The sequence below is a fragment of the Anabrus simplex genome, chromosome 5 (genome assembly GCF_040414725.1).
Source record: "Anabrus simplex isolate iqAnaSimp1 chromosome 5, ASM4041472v1, whole genome shotgun sequence".
NCBI lineage: Eukaryota > Metazoa > Arthropoda > Insecta > Orthoptera > Tettigoniidae > Anabrus > Anabrus simplex.
The window spans coordinates 360,079,159-360,097,936 of NC_090269.1; the positions used below are offsets into that span (position 1 = coordinate 360,079,159).

At 37.3% G+C, this 18,778-nt stretch overlaps 1 protein-coding gene across 1 annotated transcript in view; it reads left to right on the top strand.

Annotated features, from left to right (window-relative positions):
• The window catches only part of rhea (Talin_middle and talin-RS domain-containing protein rhea), a 419,010-nt gene that overhangs the window by 277,287 nt on the left and 122,945 nt on the right, over positions 1–18,778 (top strand). The window contains exons 21-28 of the mRNA XM_068227664.1: positions 101–300; positions 1,516–1,648; positions 1,812–1,936; positions 3,634–3,802; positions 5,330–5,469; positions 5,559–5,749; positions 11,640–11,899; positions 16,839–17,001. Of these exons, the coding sequence (XP_068083765.1) occupies positions 101–300; positions 1,516–1,648; positions 1,812–1,936; positions 3,634–3,802; positions 5,330–5,469; positions 5,559–5,749; positions 11,640–11,899; positions 16,839–17,001 (1,381 nt within the window). The remainder of the gene's footprint in view (positions 1–100; positions 301–1,515; positions 1,649–1,811; positions 1,937–3,633; positions 3,803–5,329; positions 5,470–5,558; positions 5,750–11,639; positions 11,900–16,838; positions 17,002–18,778) is intronic.

Sequence of the window (18,778 nt, forward strand, 5' to 3'; positions counted from 1 at the left end):
TTATGATTGGAGAGCTTTGAAACATTTCCTACATTTCTGAGTTTAATGACTTGTCAATTATACTGTATTCACTAATTGTAACTTTAATGTTAATCAATAGGCTGAATCCACTGCTCTACAACTTGGCACTACCTCTAAGGGAGTTAGTTCTTCTATGGCACAGCTTGTGACAGCTGCAAGTCAAGGCAATGAGAATTACACAGGTATTGCTGCACGTAATACTGCCACATCTCTTCGTGATCTGACAATGGCTGTCCGAGGAGTGGCAGCTACAACCAACAACCGAGACACTCAGAACAAGTATGTAGAGTAATTTGCAAATTGTATTTTATCTCGGTTCAGTTCTGCATTCGGTATATATAATCTCACATATAGTAACGTTCATTATTACCTTCTTTTTTGTTCCTTAAAAAGAAAAAAAACACACTTTATTTATCACTACCAATAAACATCCAAGACAGGAATGTAAGATGATGAATATAAGCATTTTTAATAGTGTGTGTTCTTCCTAACTTCTTATTCTTAATGTTCATGCATAAATTTGCTTGTCCCCTTTCCATTGACAAATATTTATTTTACTGTATTTCTTCCTTTATACCACGATTGATTCTACTCTGTTATTAAGTGTTATCAGTTCTTACTGCCACTTAATTACCAGGAGATACTTAATATCATGTACACTTTCTGAATAGTATTACCGTTATCTGTTGTTAGGTCAACACCACCAGTGAAGATCATAACAAGGTCTACATTGTAGAATTTGCCTATTCCTCTGCATCGGCCTAGCTGCAGTCACTCAGACCAATGCAGTCACTCTTGTACCTGATAATCTCCTGACATTGATCTTCTTATCTGCATGACACTGGGATCCACCAAGCCTTGTTTAACAATAGTTCCACTGTTGGAATCCTGGAGTTTTTCCACTGTACTTGGACTCCATTGAACCTGCTTCTATTCTGTTTTAGTGAAGCACTTGATATTCGCACCAGGAAACTACTCCTGTTTGTCTTTCTTCTCACTATAACTTCACTTTTTGAACAGTACTCAAATATGGGGCCGAGTGACATTGTTACTTGCTTCTCACCAAGGTGAATCTCGTCCATTATATGCGGGATGTTTGAAATGAAGGGTCTTGTTCCAGTGGTCTAAATTCCATGTTAAACTGTAAATTCCATGACTATGATCCACAAAATCAAGAGTCACGTAAACTACACACTGTCAGGCTGAGTAGCACAAACAGAGCACCTGGTTTCTGAACTCATGTTGGCAGGTTCAATCATGACTCGGTCTGGTGGTATCTGAAGGTTCTCAAATACGTTGGGCTAGTGTCAATGTATTTCATTGAGATGTATTGATCCCATACAACATGGTAAAAATCATATTATTTCCTCAGTTTTGTCCTCTTGTCACTATTTAGCAACATTTTGTTGTTTCCCTCTGGCTGTCCAACATAAATATATTACAGACAATACCACCATGCACATGATTGTTACGGACATATTTTCTTTACTGCAGAATTATTCAGAGTGCTGAGGGATTGATGGAACGTTCTCTACTTCTCATCGAGGAAGCTCGCCAGGTTCTGCGTAATCCAGACCATCCCAACAATGCAAAGAATTTGAGTCATGTAGTGAAGGATGTGTCGCAGGTAAGCATTTTCATTTCTGTTTACTAGATCTATAGCACATTTCATTAGATATATGGTTCAGTTTTCTTTATTATGACCTGTTTGGTTGCTTGGAATGCTCTTAAACACTTACTTTTCAAATACTATACACTACGTTACTAAGACAAGAATATTTTGTTTCCAGGCCTTGAACAAATGTGTTGGTTGTCTACCAGGGCAGAAGGATGTGGATGATGTCATTATGACTATCACCGATGCATCTCAGATATTGAGCCGTGGCGAATTCCCACAGACCACAAAATCTTATGGGTAAGTAGTAATTATATTCTGAACACTTAAGTTGAAGTATATTCATATTTCATATTTATCTACCATGGTTCACATATTAGGTAAGCCCTTAAACAAGCATATTAATTAAATTTAAATTTAAATTTAAATTTAAACAAGTGTCAAATCAGGTCATGTAATGTATATGATCTGGTTATTAAATGTTTCATTACTATGAAAATAGGTGCCTTTGTTTTAGTTACTATCATTTATTATTTTTGAAGGAGACTTTCAGGTTTATCTCCAGAATGGGCCTACAAGGTACCATATATACACAATTAATTCCTGCATATTTTTTCAAAATTTGGCAGCAAAAGGTTGGGGTGCAATTATTATTTGTATGAAGGTTGGTACAGTGTTCTTGACATACAGAAATCTTCAAGTTGGTATTTATTTTGCCCACTCTGTTGGCAACTCTATTCATATCACAAATGTGAAGTGTGCCACATACAAACCATGTCATTTGTGTGGCATTGTTTTAAATAGTATCATGTATTTAGGATAGTTTATTCCAGTTCTCATTATAAGCATTCATAGCTAAAGAAAAGCTTCACATTATTTATGTGGTAGACCAAATTGTATTCGTGCTGTTGAAAGAAAGTACAATGTGGACAGGAGTTGGTGGTACATGATTGGAGGGAAAATAAAGCTTGTCTTAAACAGACAAACTGTAACTGCAGAACATAATGTTGACAAAAGACAAAGTTCCCAGAAATCTTAAACAATATATGAGAATATGTGACTGCAAAGTGAAAGTTACAGCAAGAGGCTTTAAAGTTATGGGTTTTGAGGCTAGCCTAGGATGGCTCCTGCATTAGAATGAAATAACTTCAGTTTTCATAAGAAAACTAGCATTATGCAATGTTTCCCAGCCAATTATGAAGAAAATATGAACTGCCACAGATTTGCTTTCGATGTGCACTAGAGAAATTTGTATTTACTCTTGCAGATTGGTACTGCATACCAGATGTTCGTATATTTTGAAGTTTATGACCTGATGAGTTGTTTAATAATTTATTGCAATTTACAGTTTCAATATAAATTCAAAACAAATTTTTCTTCATAATTTCCCTTCCTGAATTTGCACATATATATAGGCACATACTAACCAGAATTATAGAATTGTAGAACAAATGAAAGTTCACCATTGGAAGGGAAAAGTCGAATGGTTCAGAAAAGGATGGAGGTAAATATAAAATATGAAGGAGCAAAATAACTTTCTGAACATAACTAAACCAAGCTCGATAGTTGTAGTCGTTTAAGTGCGGCCAGTAACCAGTATTCGGGAGATAGTGGGTTCGAACCCCACTATCGACAGCCCTGAAGATGGTTTTCCATGGTTTCCCATTTTCACACCAGGCAAAATGCTGTTGCTGTACTTTCCTCCTTCCCTCTCCTAGCCCCTTCCTGTCCCATCGTCGCCATAAGACCTATCTGTGTCGGTACGACGAAAAACAAAAACAAAAAATACAAAAAAAGACCAAGAAACTAAATGAGGTTAATTTCAGATTTTGGGAACACTGTTTTAATAATTTGTACAAGTTTAATAACTTGCACTCTTGCTATTTTTTATTGTTTATATTTGGTATTTTATGAACTATAGAATTTAACAACTTTTCCTTCTCTCTTCATGATGTTCTATCATTCTATTTCTAATTAGAGGCTTATCATATTAACAGTGAACTCCAGCATGAATTGAATTCAGCTGCTGCAAGCCTCAACAATGCTTCGGCAGAAGTGGTGCAGTCTGTCCATAGCCCTGTCCAGCTCGCTGCCTCATCCAAGCACTTCGGATCAGCTTTTGGAGATTTGCTGGGTGTCAGCATGGAGATGGCTGGACAAACTAAGGTAAAGTATGACCTTGTATTGACACTATTTACATACTCAGTTCTTTGCATATAGCACTCTTGCTGTTTTTGGAATTAGCCTTCAATTTCACCATTATACTTCATTGTACAGCACAGTATCTTGCTCCTTTCCAGATTTTAAATTTATGATCTGATTCATATGTAAAAGGCAATGCCAGTATAATGAAGTAGTTATTTTAGTTATTTAAGGAAAACTTTTAGAGTCAGGGCAAGGAAAAAAAGAGCTAGAGGAACAGAAATGTTGGTTGTAGGGTGTTGATGTTGATCAGGGGTGTGTAAGATGACAGGGTAGGACGGGATTATCAGCAGGTGGATAGATCACGGCTGAGGTGGGGTGTCTTATATAGGGGGCAGTGTTTAATTGGCTGGGGTTGTTTTACTCCTTTGCGATGAATTTGAGACTACTTGGGTATTGAACCTGGGTATACTCAGTCTCAAGTAATAAACATAATTGTGTGGGGATTCATTTCCATGGCATCATGAACCAAAGAGAGTGAAACAAATGAGGAAAAGTAGTTAATTGAGCTCGGTCAGAAAGAAGCGTTTGTTTCATACATACATGTTTACGTTATAAATTAAGAGAAACGTAAAGAAGTGGGGTGCTGTAGATATTTGAGCCTGTCTTGCATGCACTTTGCCATCTCAAGAAACTTTTTGGTAATGTGATAAAAATACTGGTAGGAATTCTTGATTGTGTGCTATAATATTTGTATTTCTCATGTTAAATTTAAAGTCCCTAAAAGTATCTGCTAACAAATCAAGGTATTGGATATACAAGGCAAATTATATATTACGAAACTTCTGCTACAGGATGCAATATTGGATCCTATGTTTTTGGAAATGAAGTTTTTGTTCCAATGACAATCTCATACCGCTCATGCTGTGAACTTCTTAAAATTTAACAATCATGCCGCTTGCACCTCTTTCTGAGTATCTAATATGTTGTGACGACTTTCTTTAGTCAGTAATGGAAAGTTAGTTAAGTAATACTGACACACAATAGCATTGGTCAGTCATTATTACTATTTTCTGGAAAATGTTAGTACTTCTGCCACATTGGCTATTGTTTGCTGCCAGTTGTAGTAATACCTTCAAGGAGATGTTTTCAGCTCATGAACTACATGTAATGTGGTTGGTGTAGCATCAGTCATAGTAATTACCTAATTTTCATAATCATTTCAAAATAAGCAGTGAAATCTCTCTTATCACCAGAGCACATGCCTGGCAAACATGACAAAACCAAAAGGTTTGTAATAAAACCATGAGGTGTTGAGGTGGTCAGAATGCCATTCCATATTTCAGTATTGTTAGCTCTGCATACAAAGTTAAACAAAACCTATCAAATAAGGACCAGCAAACCAAGCACCCAAGAAAACTTTTGTGTATAGAACAGACACCACAGTTTCACAATTATATGGACTTTGCAAATGCTAATCACACAGAACTAATGACCCTTTATATGAAGCAATTTTCCATGATAATTTCAATATATATACTGATTTTTCAGGATAAAGAGGTTCAGGGCCAGATGGTGGTTTCTCTCAAGAATGTGTCGATGGTATCATCCAAGCTTTTGGTCACTGCCAAGACTGTTGCTGCTGATCCAACAGCTCCTAATGCAAAGAACCAGTTGACTGCTGCAGCTAGGTAGGTTTGTAAAGTAATTTTGCATTAGATGATATCGAGATGAAATTTTGAAGTATTGACTGCTCTTATTTTGTTATTCTGTTACCCAGGGGTGTCACTGACAGCATCAATCACTTGATTGATGTTTGTACATCAGCAGCTCCAGGCCAGAAGGAATGTGATAATGCAATTCGTAACATTCAGTCCATGAAACCTCTTCTTGACAATCCTACAGATCCTGTCAATGACTGCACCTACTTTGAGTGTCTTGATACCATTATGGAGAAATCTAAGAGTCTTGGTGAGTAATGGTGATAAATATTTAATTAAGGGAATTAATAAATTTATTGCATTTCTCATGGATCTTTATCAGTTTGAGCAGGTAGTATTTGGAATAGGGCCTGTCTACATTTCTGTTAAATTACATCAGCTGGATAGAAAGATAGGAAAGAAAGAAATAAATCGTTAATGCCATCTCTGGTACAATACAGTATTAGGACACTGATAACACTGATAAAAAGTAAAAATTCACCATTCCAAGGCCAACTTTAAGTTAGAGTTATTTAAAAATATTTAAGTACAGCGGAACCTTGATTCTCTGTTTTTGGAGGGACCATTAAAATAAAACGTTCAACACGGGAAAATGGAAAATCCGGAAATGAATGAAAGCCATCAACAATTTGGCTAAACATCACAAAAATAAAATATGTATAATTACAGTGGAACCTCGATTATCCGTTCCCGGAAAATACGTTTTCCCGGAATATGCGTTCAAATTACGTGGTCCCGCGAGCATCGTAATTAAATCATGTTGTAAAAGTCCCGCATTATCCGTTCCTCGAAGAAACGATTTCCCGGATCAACCGTCCAGAAATTCCAGTCCCATCAACGCTAAATCCTCGATCAATCGTTTCTTAATAAACTGTATCTCGCAAAAGGACGGCTATGGCATATTTATGGATCTTGGCGTTAACGCCCCGTCACTGCGATAATTAAAGCAAGTACTGTACCGGTATTGGAAAAGCGATCGGCGGTGAACTTGCATGAGGGACCATCTTAGCATCGCATTCGGGTGGTATTGTTTAGAGAATCGCGGAAAATCATAAAGCAGAGAGTGGTGACAACAATTGCAAGGAGACACGGCGCATTTCGACAGCTCTGCTTGAAGACGGAACGAGTTTCGTCAAATGTTCGCACTTATAAAACGTCCATATTACGTCCAAGGTTAAATGTTTATATTTTTACTTTTTTCGATCGTACTGCCGAAGAGGTTTTTGGCACTTTGCTCAGGGCACTGCAGAGTAACTGGGCTTTCAGACAGGAATCGAAACTGCTTCTTAACACAAATTCAGTATTTTTGATATTATCGTACATGATTATGTTAGCGAGACCAAAACACATGTTGCACCTAAATGTAATTTAAAAAAAAGAAAGCCATGGGAGGTCTTGGAATTGCCTATTACTGTTTAGGTCCTAATGCAAGACTGGGAATTTTACGTTTTCGTTTTAAAATACCAAAAACCGCAGTCGTTTTATTTGCACACGTTACATTTTAAATGGTTGGTGTAATTTCAAACTCGTACTGACATGTGCAGCGAGCGCGCTTTCCAGATGACCTCAAGGTCACGAATAACCGTAATTTCTGAAGTTTTGATATTTCTTTTATCTTTCCAATTTGATTGGATTTGTGACGCGCAGAATTGAATATAATGCATTCGAGAACTTTTAAGAATCGATACTTATATTCGAAACCATGTTTTCGAGTTCAACATAACCTTTAAAATTCAACGTAGGCCTAATTTGCGCGGTACGAGATTTCCAGAAACCGACTACGAACAGTATACCGGAGACCAAATTACAATGAAAGATTAAGAAATGAACGGATTTCACATTCATTTTTGGTGCTTTCGTATCTAATGTGCTTTATTTTATTAGATGAGAAAATTAAAAACTACTTGTGGTCGATTGTCGTTTGGCTTGGCGTTATTAGATTTTTCGAAGAGTTTGGCTAGCCTAATCAAAGTCGCTGAACTGAAAGAAGTTTTCAAGGGAAACTGACGAAGATTCCCCTGTAAAACTGAATATAAAGTATCGAGATTTTGAACTCGCGTACCAGTAATTAATGCGGTTTCGTGGTCTAACATGCCCGCCTCTCATCCAGAGGCCCGGGTTCGATTGCGACCAGGTCAGACAATTTTACTTGGATATAAGTCTGGTTCCAGGTCCACTCAGCCTACGTGATTACCTTTAATTGTGGAGCTATCTAATGGTGAGATGGCGACCCCGATCTACAGAGCTAGGAATATCGGCCGAGAGGATTCGTCGCACTGACCATGCGCACCTCGTAATCTGGAGTCCTTCGGGCTGAGCAGCAGTCGTTTGGCAGGCAAAGTCCCACTGGGGCTGTTGTTTGGTTTGGTTTAGGAGTTTTGTAAGATTATAATTATACATATTTCATTTTTGTGATGTTTAGCCAAATTGTTGATCGTTTTCATCCATTCCCGGATTTTCCGTTTTCCCGTATTGTACGTTTTATTGTCATAGTCCCTCGAAAAACGGAGAATCGAGGTTTCACTGTATAATCTTACAGCACTCATAAACCAAACCAAACTGCAGCCCCAATGGGCCTTTGCCTGCCAAGCGACCGCTGCTCAGCTCGAAGCCTGCAGATTACGAGGTGACACATGATCAGTGTAACGAATCCTCTCGGCTGTTATTCCTGGCTCTCCAGACCAGGATCTCCATCTCACCATTAGATAGTTTCTCAATTAAAGATAATCACGCTGGCTAAGTTGTCTTGGAACCAGCCCTTGTATCCAGGTAAAAATGCCTGACTTGGCCGGGAATCGAACCTGGGCCCTCTGGATGAGAGGCAGGCAAATTAGACCGCAAAACTGGCATCAAACATTAATTACTGGTACGCGAGTTCAAAATCTTGGTACTTTATATTCAGTTTTACAGGGGAAACTTCGTGAGTTTCATGTGAAAACTTCTTTCAGTTCAGCAACTTTGATTAGCCAAACTCTTCGAAAAATCTAATAACGCCAAGCCAAACGACAATCGATCACAAGTAGTTTTTAATTCTCTCATCTAATACAAAAAGCACATTAGATACAAAAGCACCCAGCATAATCTTCCATTGTAAACTGGTCTCTGGTTCGTAGTCAGCTTCTGGAATTCTTGTACCGTGTAAATTGGGCCTACATTAACTTTTAAAGGTTATGTTGAACTTGAGAACATGGTTTCAAAGGTCAGTATTGATTTTCAGAAGTTCTCAAATGCATTATATTCAATTCTGCCAGCCACTAATCCAATCAAATTAGAAAGAGGAAAAAAAAAAAAAAAAGTCATCAAAACTTCAGAAATTACGGTTAACTGTGACCTTGGGCTCGGCTGGAAAGTGCGCTCGCTGCAAATGTCAGTACAAGTTGGAAATGATGCAAACCCTTTACATGTAACGTGCACAAATAAAACGACTGTGGTTTTTTTTACTTTTAGCACGAAAACGTAAAGTTCCCAGTCTTATATTAGGACCGAAACAGTAACAGGCAATCCCAAGACCTCCCATGGCTTTTTGTATGTAAGGTGTGCAACATCTGTTCTGGTCTCGATAACATAATCGTATACGATAATATTAAAATACCTAATTTGTGCAAGATTTGTGTTAAGAAGAAGCAATTTCGATTCCTGCCTGAAAGCCCAGTTACGATACAGTGCCCTAAGGAAAGTGCCGAAAATCTGTTCGGCAATACAATCGGAAAAATTAAAAGTATAAAAGTCTAACCCTGGACAAATTGTGGACGTTTTATAAGTGCGAACATTTGACGAAACTCATTCCGTCCTCAAGTAGAGATGTCGAAATGCTCTGTATCTCCTTACAATTATTGTGGCCACTCTCTGCTTCATAATTTCAGAGGTTCTCTAAACAATACCACCTGAATTCGATGCTAAGATGGACCCTTATGCTAGTTCACTGCCGATCGCTTTTCCAGTACAGTACTTGCTCTAATTATCGCAATGACGGGGCGTTAACGCTAAGATCCATAAATATGCCATAGTCGTCCTTTTGTGAGATAAGTACAGTTTATTGAAAAACGCTTGATCGAGGATTTGGTGCTGATGGGACTGTCATTTCTGGACGGTTGATCCAGGAAATCGTTTCTTTGAGGAACGGATAATGCAGGATTTTTACAACATGATTTAATTACGATGCTCGCAGGATCACGTAATTTGAACGCACGATCCGGGAAAACATAGGTTCCGGGAATGGATTATAGAGGTTCCACTGTAATAGAAAATATATTTACATAATGCTTTCATGGCCTGTACTTGTAGACATGATACAGGCTTTTGGGCTTATGCTGTCTCAAGAAAACAAGGTGAAACTGTTTTAAGTTTTGAAGTGTGATTTGATTTCAATTTTGGATGTGGTGTTCGGACTTTTCATCAATGTTTTAAAATTTGGTTTGTAAATTGAGACATACTAGATTGTTTAATTTATTATGTGTTATATGTGAGCATATGTTTTTCCAATTGGATCGTGGCTGAAGATGACCCAGTGTATATGGGTTCGACACTAGTCCCAATTATATAAGACGCTACCCAAGCTAATGGTATTGAATAGGTGGACCCCTTTTTTACTCTTTGATAGTCTTTATAAAACATCGTTAGCCACAGGTTGTACAGTGCCTTTGTGTAATGTCACTGGTTCTTGGGAGATAGTAACGAAGGAATGACATTCTATTAGCCTCTACAAAAAAGTTTTTCAAATCCGCAGAATAGCATCAAAACATACGAGCCTTCAAATTCTTAGGAAGGCCATGGCTACTCACTAGCAGAGTTATAACGCTACTGTACCTGACGCTTAGTAAAATTAACAGTTTTATAGACAACAGGAATATTTTCGTGATGGATCGTCGTATTGTAGGGACGCGTGAAACAGGTATTGATGGCAAATTTTCAACGGATTCTCGTCTAAATTATGATGCCAATTTTAAGTTAATGGTTATTCGACATGCAGAAATGAAGAATAATTGTGCAGCTGCAAGAAGATACACCATGACCAAAGCCAGTGCTCCGAATTAGTGTGAAGACAAATATAGCTTAAAAAATGTGTACTGTACAAAAGATGCATTCAGTGGCCTGCAACAAGGACACTTTGGAGAATACAACTTTTATTATAATTTGGATCCACCTTATTGAATACATAAAAACTGTTGTTTAGATGAAATTACAACATATATTTCAATCAGAACTAGTTTCGACGCCCTTTTTCATCATCAGCTGATATAGGTTCTTGGAAAAATTGGCAATCACATAAGTTTATCTACGTCAAATTGAACACAATTTAAAACCATATTAACAATCTGTGTTACAATTATACTGTTTCAAAGTCCATATTTTCTACAAGTCCGAGACTTGCGAGTCTTAAACCTTAAATTGGATATCCTTGATGTATTCCTTGCATTTTACCTCTACTTCGTTGTCTATATTAAGCTCACTTTAAGTATCTGCTTTACTTGGGCAGCCATGAACAGAACATAAACACCTGATTGGCTACCACGAATGTTTTGATTTTTGCTCTTGTTTCATTTTTTAAGCCTTCTTAATTCGAGAACTTCAAGAAGTTGCAAGAAGGACCCATAATTACAGTTATTGCAAGTTGGGTGCCCATGGGCTGTTGAGACTGGAACAGAAACAAACCAGGATAGTGCTTTTGAGACTAGGGTCAGGAATGAGTTAACGAATGAAAGGGACTACATTTAATCGATAGGGTTTGGAAGATAAATATTGTGAGATCAGCTGTTACTGCAGTGACTGTATAGGCTAACTGTTTTACTAATATATTAGTAGTCGGGCTAAATGTGGAATGCTTAACAAAGTTTGTACTGAAGATGCAGTCATGTAGATCTTGTATTCATTAAGACTTGTTAGTGTTGTTGTTGATGATTTTTTCTTTTCTTTCTTCCCTCGTTTTTTCAGCACATGCAGATGACCAGTTATGCATAAGATTATGTAAGGTTTTTGTGCAAACATCAGAGTATAGAATTATAATATATTTTTTCTCATTTATTGTATTCTTTTCTTTGTAAGAGACTGACATTTGTGAAACAATAGGGTATAGAAAATCTTTTTTATTAAACCCTATCCTTAGTGAATTATTATACTGTATTCTTGATGTCTGTTTCCAGGTGATGGTATGACTGGCATTGCTAATCATGCCAAGAAGTCTGAGCATGAGCAGTTCGGTGAGGCTGTAAAGGGTGTCTCAAGTTCCATATGTGGTCTTGTAGAAGCAGCTGCGCAGGCTGCATATTTAGTAGGTGTTTCTGATCCGTCCAGTGTGGCTGGCAGACCTGGTCTGGTCGACCAAGCCCAGTTTGCTCGTGCTGCACAGTCCATACAGACAGCATGCCAGCACCTTACAAACCCCACCACAAACCAGCAGCAGGTGTGTTTATTGTTTGTCATCTTTAATATGGAAAATATTAAATTGTGTGAAAGAACATATACAGAGAAACCTTGTTTGTGCATACCTTATTAACCCCTTCAATCCCGAATTATCTTCTGGCGTCGAAAAAAAAAATTTTTGCTGCCTAGCAGACCCCTTGGGATTCTTTTAAGTCATATTAGAACAAAAATCGTTTTTGTTGCCATTGCTTCAAAAAATATTTTCTTGTCCAATATATTGGACACTGGGTCTGGGAGGTTGTAAGATCATGAAATTTTAAATGACTAAAATGCAGGTTTAAAATAATTTTTTATTGCAGAATATGACTACACATCGTTAATATCAATGATATGTATAAATAAATCGCAAAATAATTAAGACTGGCTTTCTACTTCAAAAGAAATACTCCCGAGAAACAAAATAACTTGGATTGACTTCACATTTTTACATTTCTTCCTAGAAATTAAACCTGTTTGCTGTCTGTATACCTGTAAAAAGGAGGTACTGGTATTTCTCCTTGGGAAAATCGAATGATCATAAATATGTCTTTTAATAAAATGTGTATTGCGATGTAACCTAGCAACCGTGCAGGCTGTGATGTGACGTATTGATGGATGACCATGACAGAGATCTACGGACTGTGCAGCTTCCTATATACAGGTCCATGACTTATTTCCTACAGTTCAGTGTAGGCAAATCAGTGCTTTAATTTTACTGTCATTGGTACTTTTGAAATTTGTTTTGCCAGACTACAGGGCATAAATACTTGTATATTTTGCAAAATTTTCAAAATCATCATCTGTGATATACTTGAAATAATCTTGAAAACCTTGAACGTCACTGAAATCATGCTGGAAACGAATAAAAGAGGGAAAGAATGACGCCTGTATTGATTTTCAGTTTTTTATTTTGTAGTTTTTCAGCGAGATAATCCTGCAGGTGGCCATTGTTTGTTATAGTTGTCTCACCAGTCCCTAACTGTATAACTAAACCTACAGCTTCTTCCCCATCTTCCGCCATTGGTTGTGTCACAACACGTTCACATCCAATATCATCTGCCAGTCCTGTGAATCCCATTTAGGTTTCATGTCTTCCTTGACTGAAAGATTTGTACATCCTATCCTGACGCCTTGGCCAACAGCAGCTGGAATATCTTCAAAATTATCCCTTTCATCTGACATATCAGTATCAAACAGATCTCAGTCTTCGAGCATGTCCAGTATTCCCTTGGCATGCATTTCATTCAGAACACTGATGTTTCCCTGCATCCTAGAAGTAAAACAAAATATTACATAATTTCTAAAAATAACCTCACATATTTATTGTTGAAGGGCAAAACCTAATTATTATACATTTTGGAAAAATTATTGTATAATTTAAGCCTGTAATACTTTGTAAAAGATTCACAAGTTCTGAACTCTCATCAGCATCCAGGTCATGAACTTCAGAAGAAGTACTACCATTGTGACCTGATGTCCAAAATTTTGGACATTGAATTCCATCGCTTAGGAAGCTCAAGTAAACTTGTTTTTTCAGTTATATCATAAAGCTGAAGCTTATGTTACTCTCTTCCATACACATAATTTTCTGAAGTCATATGAAGCAAATTGCTCAAGTAATTAATACAGAAATGTGACTTACCTGATGATCCTGGCAATGAGTCTGCCATCTTGCATGTTTTGATGTTTACTTCATAACTCTATCAACAGAAGGCAGAGATATTCGATGCCTTGCACTAGCCAAACGTCCAAAATAATGATCATGAGTTTTGAATGGTAATTGAGATAATTTACTGCTTTTATAATAGGATAAAAGTTAGTGTCCAATATATTGGACACCAGGTCTGAAAGGGTAACATGTTTTCCCGCTTAGCCCGTTGTATTTATCTGTATAACAATACCTCACTTATCACGTCACGATTTTTCGCTTAGTATGATTACATATTCCCCAGACCTGAAAATGTTCTTTCTCATCCCTTGTGTACAGAATGTGATTTCCAGCACAGATAAGAGCCCTTGCCACAGGTGGAATTTTCCTTAAAAGATTTCCTTTCATGCTTGACTTTCAAAGGTAGTCAACCTTGTATGGAGCAAGCTTTGAGTTACAACTATGGTTGTTAACCGTAGAGGTTGTTGTGTGTTTGGTCCACTAGAGCTATTTTATTTTGCTCAAGTCCACTGGCAAGTCTTCTTTAAAATGTTATTGATAAAAGAAATACATATTCTTTCCTAGCTTAACTGTGCAATTTAAGGACTCTTATATAATATTCCTGATATCAGTCAAGATTTTACTCCAGATCCTGCTTAGAGAAGGATACAAGAGTCTAGCTCCCAAGAGAACAATAGTTTCATGTTTTGCCACATAGCGCTGAAATAAAATAATAGGAGCACTTTGAGAAACTTTGGTGAGGGAGCTTTAGTTTCAAGCTGTGGCACATAATGTCGCGAGCATGTTGGTGCAGTGGATCTTGTGAACCGGGGCGTTGTCTACGAGGTAACTTAAGGCCTCTGCATGTGCAGTCTTTTTAAGTACTAAATTGACAGAGGAGCAGCAGTTCAAATAGTGCCGCTAGATATCAGGCTATCCTTTCATACATCAGCATGATTGCAATGGCATTATGAGAATAAATTGCAAATGAAAGCACATTTATCATCATCATTACCATTTCACTGGATTCTTCAAAGATGCAGTGACTCGGAATGCCTGCATTGCTGTAGAGACTAAGTCTCAGTTCGCTCCAAGGTCTTGGACTCCCCATAAAATCATATTAGAAAGATTTAAAAAAATTAAGTTTTGAGAGAAAAGTGATACATGATGTTTAATAAAGAAAACATGAATGTATCGCACAGTAATTCAAGAAGAGCTCATACGAGTCAGGCCGTTGCAACTGGAAAGTTCACGTCCTGGTAGAAATTAAAATACTCCATAGTGTGTATATATATGTTTACATTTGGCTTTACCTGGCACCGACACAGATGGGTCTTATGTTGACGATGGTATAGGAAAGAGCTAGGAGTGGAAAAGAAACGGCCGTGGTCTTAATTAACCTTTTCACCAGATGAGCCCTCTGGGCGGTTGAGAAAATAAATGTATGAATGAATGAATGAAATGAATGATGGCGAATGAAACTGGGTAATGAAGTGGAAGGAATCAGCTGTGGTTTATGAATTTGAACTGTCCCGACATTTGCTTGAGAGTGAAAAGGAAAAAACCGTCCGGACAGCTGACTGTGAGGTTTGAACCCACTCGCCTGCCGAGTGCAGAGCTTGTCTCCATAGCCGTACGGTATCATGTTAATATTACAAGTAATAAATCTCTCTAACTCAGCCATGATGAACACTCATATATATTTTCACGCTTGTTTTTATGTTTGAACATTCTGATTGACTGACTGGTAACAATGATATCCTAATGATTTTAATTATTTCACTACCAGCTCTGTATTTTAGCCTACTTTCTGTTCTTATCCTCTGTCTCAACTCGATTGTGTTTTTTTTCTCTTAGCCATGTTGTAACATTCCATGTTTTTTCATACTAGTTTTAAGCCTATTTTCATTTTATAAATATAAATGTTGATTCTTAGGGTGCCATATATGTTAAGGACACTAGGTTCAGGGCCCTGACCTAACTTTAGGCTAAGATTTATTTTCGGCTGATGATGCTTACTGCTGTTAAGCGAAACATGTCCCATCTTACAACGCCTGTTGTAATGTTTATTTCCTAAATATAGGAAAGATAAGTATTGGAAAGGTTGTGTTAACTATTATTCTTGTTTTAATGTTCATATCATGTTAATACGCGTGGCTACTCCGCTCAGTGATACTATTACTGAAATATAATATAAAATTGTTGATCCAAGAACGGGTATTATCAAAATCATTTACATTTGGGGAAAAAATAATTCATCTGAGGAAGGGGTGAAAATTCCGCATGAGGTTCATCATTACTACCTTGTCTCGCACTTTCTTGTAGTTCAGTATCGCCACATAGATATTCTCTATCTTCATTATCGAAATATAGCTCTCCAGAAAACATTCAATTTCTTCGTCAACAAGAGATGAATGTAGACTTCAAGACCCCATGATGGCTACACATTAGCGGGAAAGATGTTCTACTCCACCAGAACTGAAATAACATCAGATTGCTTTCAAAACACGCGAAATGGAGTAGTACATCTGCCGTACAAAACTTCTTTGAGCATTTCCACGGAATCTCAAAGCATGACACTATATTGCGTTCATTTGATGACTCCAAGGGAGTCGAAACCGGTCTTCTTATAATTTAATATATTTTTGCAATGTGTTGAATGGGGGAACATCCCTCTAACTCTATATTATTAGTTAAACGTCAACACGGAAATGAAGATCATAACTTACGATTCATTTGTGAGATCGGTGAAGTACACACTGCGCCAAAATGTATATATACGGGTTTGGCGGACGAGGCACGGCATTCAGGAATGTATATTTATGGGTTTGGCAGTGAATGGTTTAAGGTACAGCCCCAGCATTTGCCTGTTGTGAAAATAGGATACCATGGAAAACCATCTTCAGGGCTGCTGACAGTGGGGTTCGAACTCCCGAATGTAATCTCACAGCTGTGCACCCCTCTCAGAACTCCTCCCTCAGAGAATTACATTTACCTTCCTACTGTACTAAAGGGCGACAAACTGACCAACGTTTTCCTAAGTGCTCCAATTATCTTCTTACAGTGCTCTGCGGTGAAACACAAAACTGTTGCTCCTTCAGGAGCTAGATTCTTGCGAGAAAGATTCAGGCTAATGCACCATATGCAGTTCTTTACTGCAGCTCATTTGTATGCATTTCAGCAAGCGATGTATTTGTCATATTTTCTAGTGCAAGGAAAATTGTAATCTATTATTAATTAGGGATGTTTGTATTTTTTAACTTTATCGTTCACATTTCTTTTCTATGTTCAGGTTTTGTCAGCTGCTACAGTCATTGCCAAGCATACCAGCTCTCTCTGTAATGCCTGCCGTGTGGCATCATCAAAAACTACTAATCCAGTGGCCAAGCGTCACTTTGTGCAGTCGGCTAAGGATGTTGCCAACTCTACAGCTAACCTAGTTAAGGAAATCAAAGGTAAGTGATGGTGGTGGTTTCTTAAAATTTTTGTACAGCCTTATGTATTATTTTGAAAATGGTGCTATTCAAATTTTGAAGAAAGCGTACATCTGTACATTTAAGCATTACATTTTAGACCATATATAATGTTTGGAAGAGTATGAAGAACACATTGTAATTTATTGTCAAATGTATTTGAATTTAAAATTTGTTTAAGTAAGTCCGTCCTCCAAAGGTTACTTTTTCCTACAAGGAGGAAGAATGTAGATTTGTAAGATTTTTTGTATTTTTCCAAATGTCATTCAGATTGTAAAATAAAAGGAAGGAGCTGGTTGCCTAAAATCTGGGGTGTATATCATGGTTCTAACCAGTACCACTACTGTAGGTCTAAAATCATTGTTCAATGATTTAGTAATTTAGTAATTGATGTTTTGAGTTCTTATTGTGATGAGGAAGGATGATACGTGTAACATACAGAAGTTGCTCTGTCTTCCTTCTAACCTCCCACTAACTAATAAATGAGAAGTAAGAGATTTTATTCCGCAGAAGGAATGGATTAAAATTTTACTTGAGAAGTCCTGCATGCCTATAAAACATTAATTCATCAATATGACTTATGACACTGTCGAAAGGGAAGAAATATGGAAAGGACTGTACTTTTGTTGCAATCAAATTAGAAATAAAAATATGTTCAGTCAATGCCATATTCATTATGATAAAGGCAAACAACCTAATTGATATGAAACAGGAAAGAGTATGCTGTCACCAGTGCTCGTTCAATAAGAAACTCTGGAAATGAATAGTCTCGAAGAAATAGTGGGAAAATACAGAATTTAGTGGTTCACACACATGAAGAAAATGAGAGAAGCAAGGCCACTAAGAACGGCTCTGAAACTGACAGAATTATAAAGAAGCCCAAAAACAAGATGGGATTACCAAGCAAAAGATATTCTGAAACAAAGAGGAGTTTAATAAGAAGAAATTCAGAATGAAAGGCTGTAGCAACAGAAAGAATGTGTGAACGATCTGCATCAAGCTGAATCGTTGGAAGAAGTTGGTTTCAGCTCTTCACAGTCAGTTATGGAGTTTTTGATATGCTAGAATGATAATATATACAATGAAGCAACAGTTTTCTCTTTTTGGAGGGACCACGCAAAAGAGTACAATATGGAAAAACAGGAAATCCAGGAACAAATTAAAAACAATTTGACTGGATATGACTGTAATGTAATTTCATTATCATGAATACATGAATTTACCAAATAAAATAGAGGGTGTTCACATTAATTGAAATAAAATTGGTACTGTTTCACCTCAAACAACGGATCCCATTTTACTATAGCGTTATCTGGCCTTGGTCTGTGTGAACTCAGTAGCACATTAGAAGTGCGAACCACATATTAAGTATGGCGACAAGTACTCGTAATTACTCATTCACGGTTAAAGAAAAGCTTAATTTAAGATTCATAGGGCCTTGGAAACGGCAGCAGGAAGAAAGTGTGATGTCATAGAAAGTAGTACTTGCAAATGGCAAAAAATTAAACGTGACTTCAAAAATCAAATGGTAATCCCTAGGCATTTCACACAACATATGTCTAAACAGCTAATGCCAGACAGCACACTCATTATGTCAATACATGGGCTGAACCAAACAGCTTGATATGATAATAGTGGTAACGTGCAAGAAACTGGTGACACCACTTGTGCATGCCATCTAGTGGTTTGTGCAGATAAATACACTTGCTGTCAGCTGGCAAGATATATTCATATATGTCTGATATTTTTAATTCTTCCA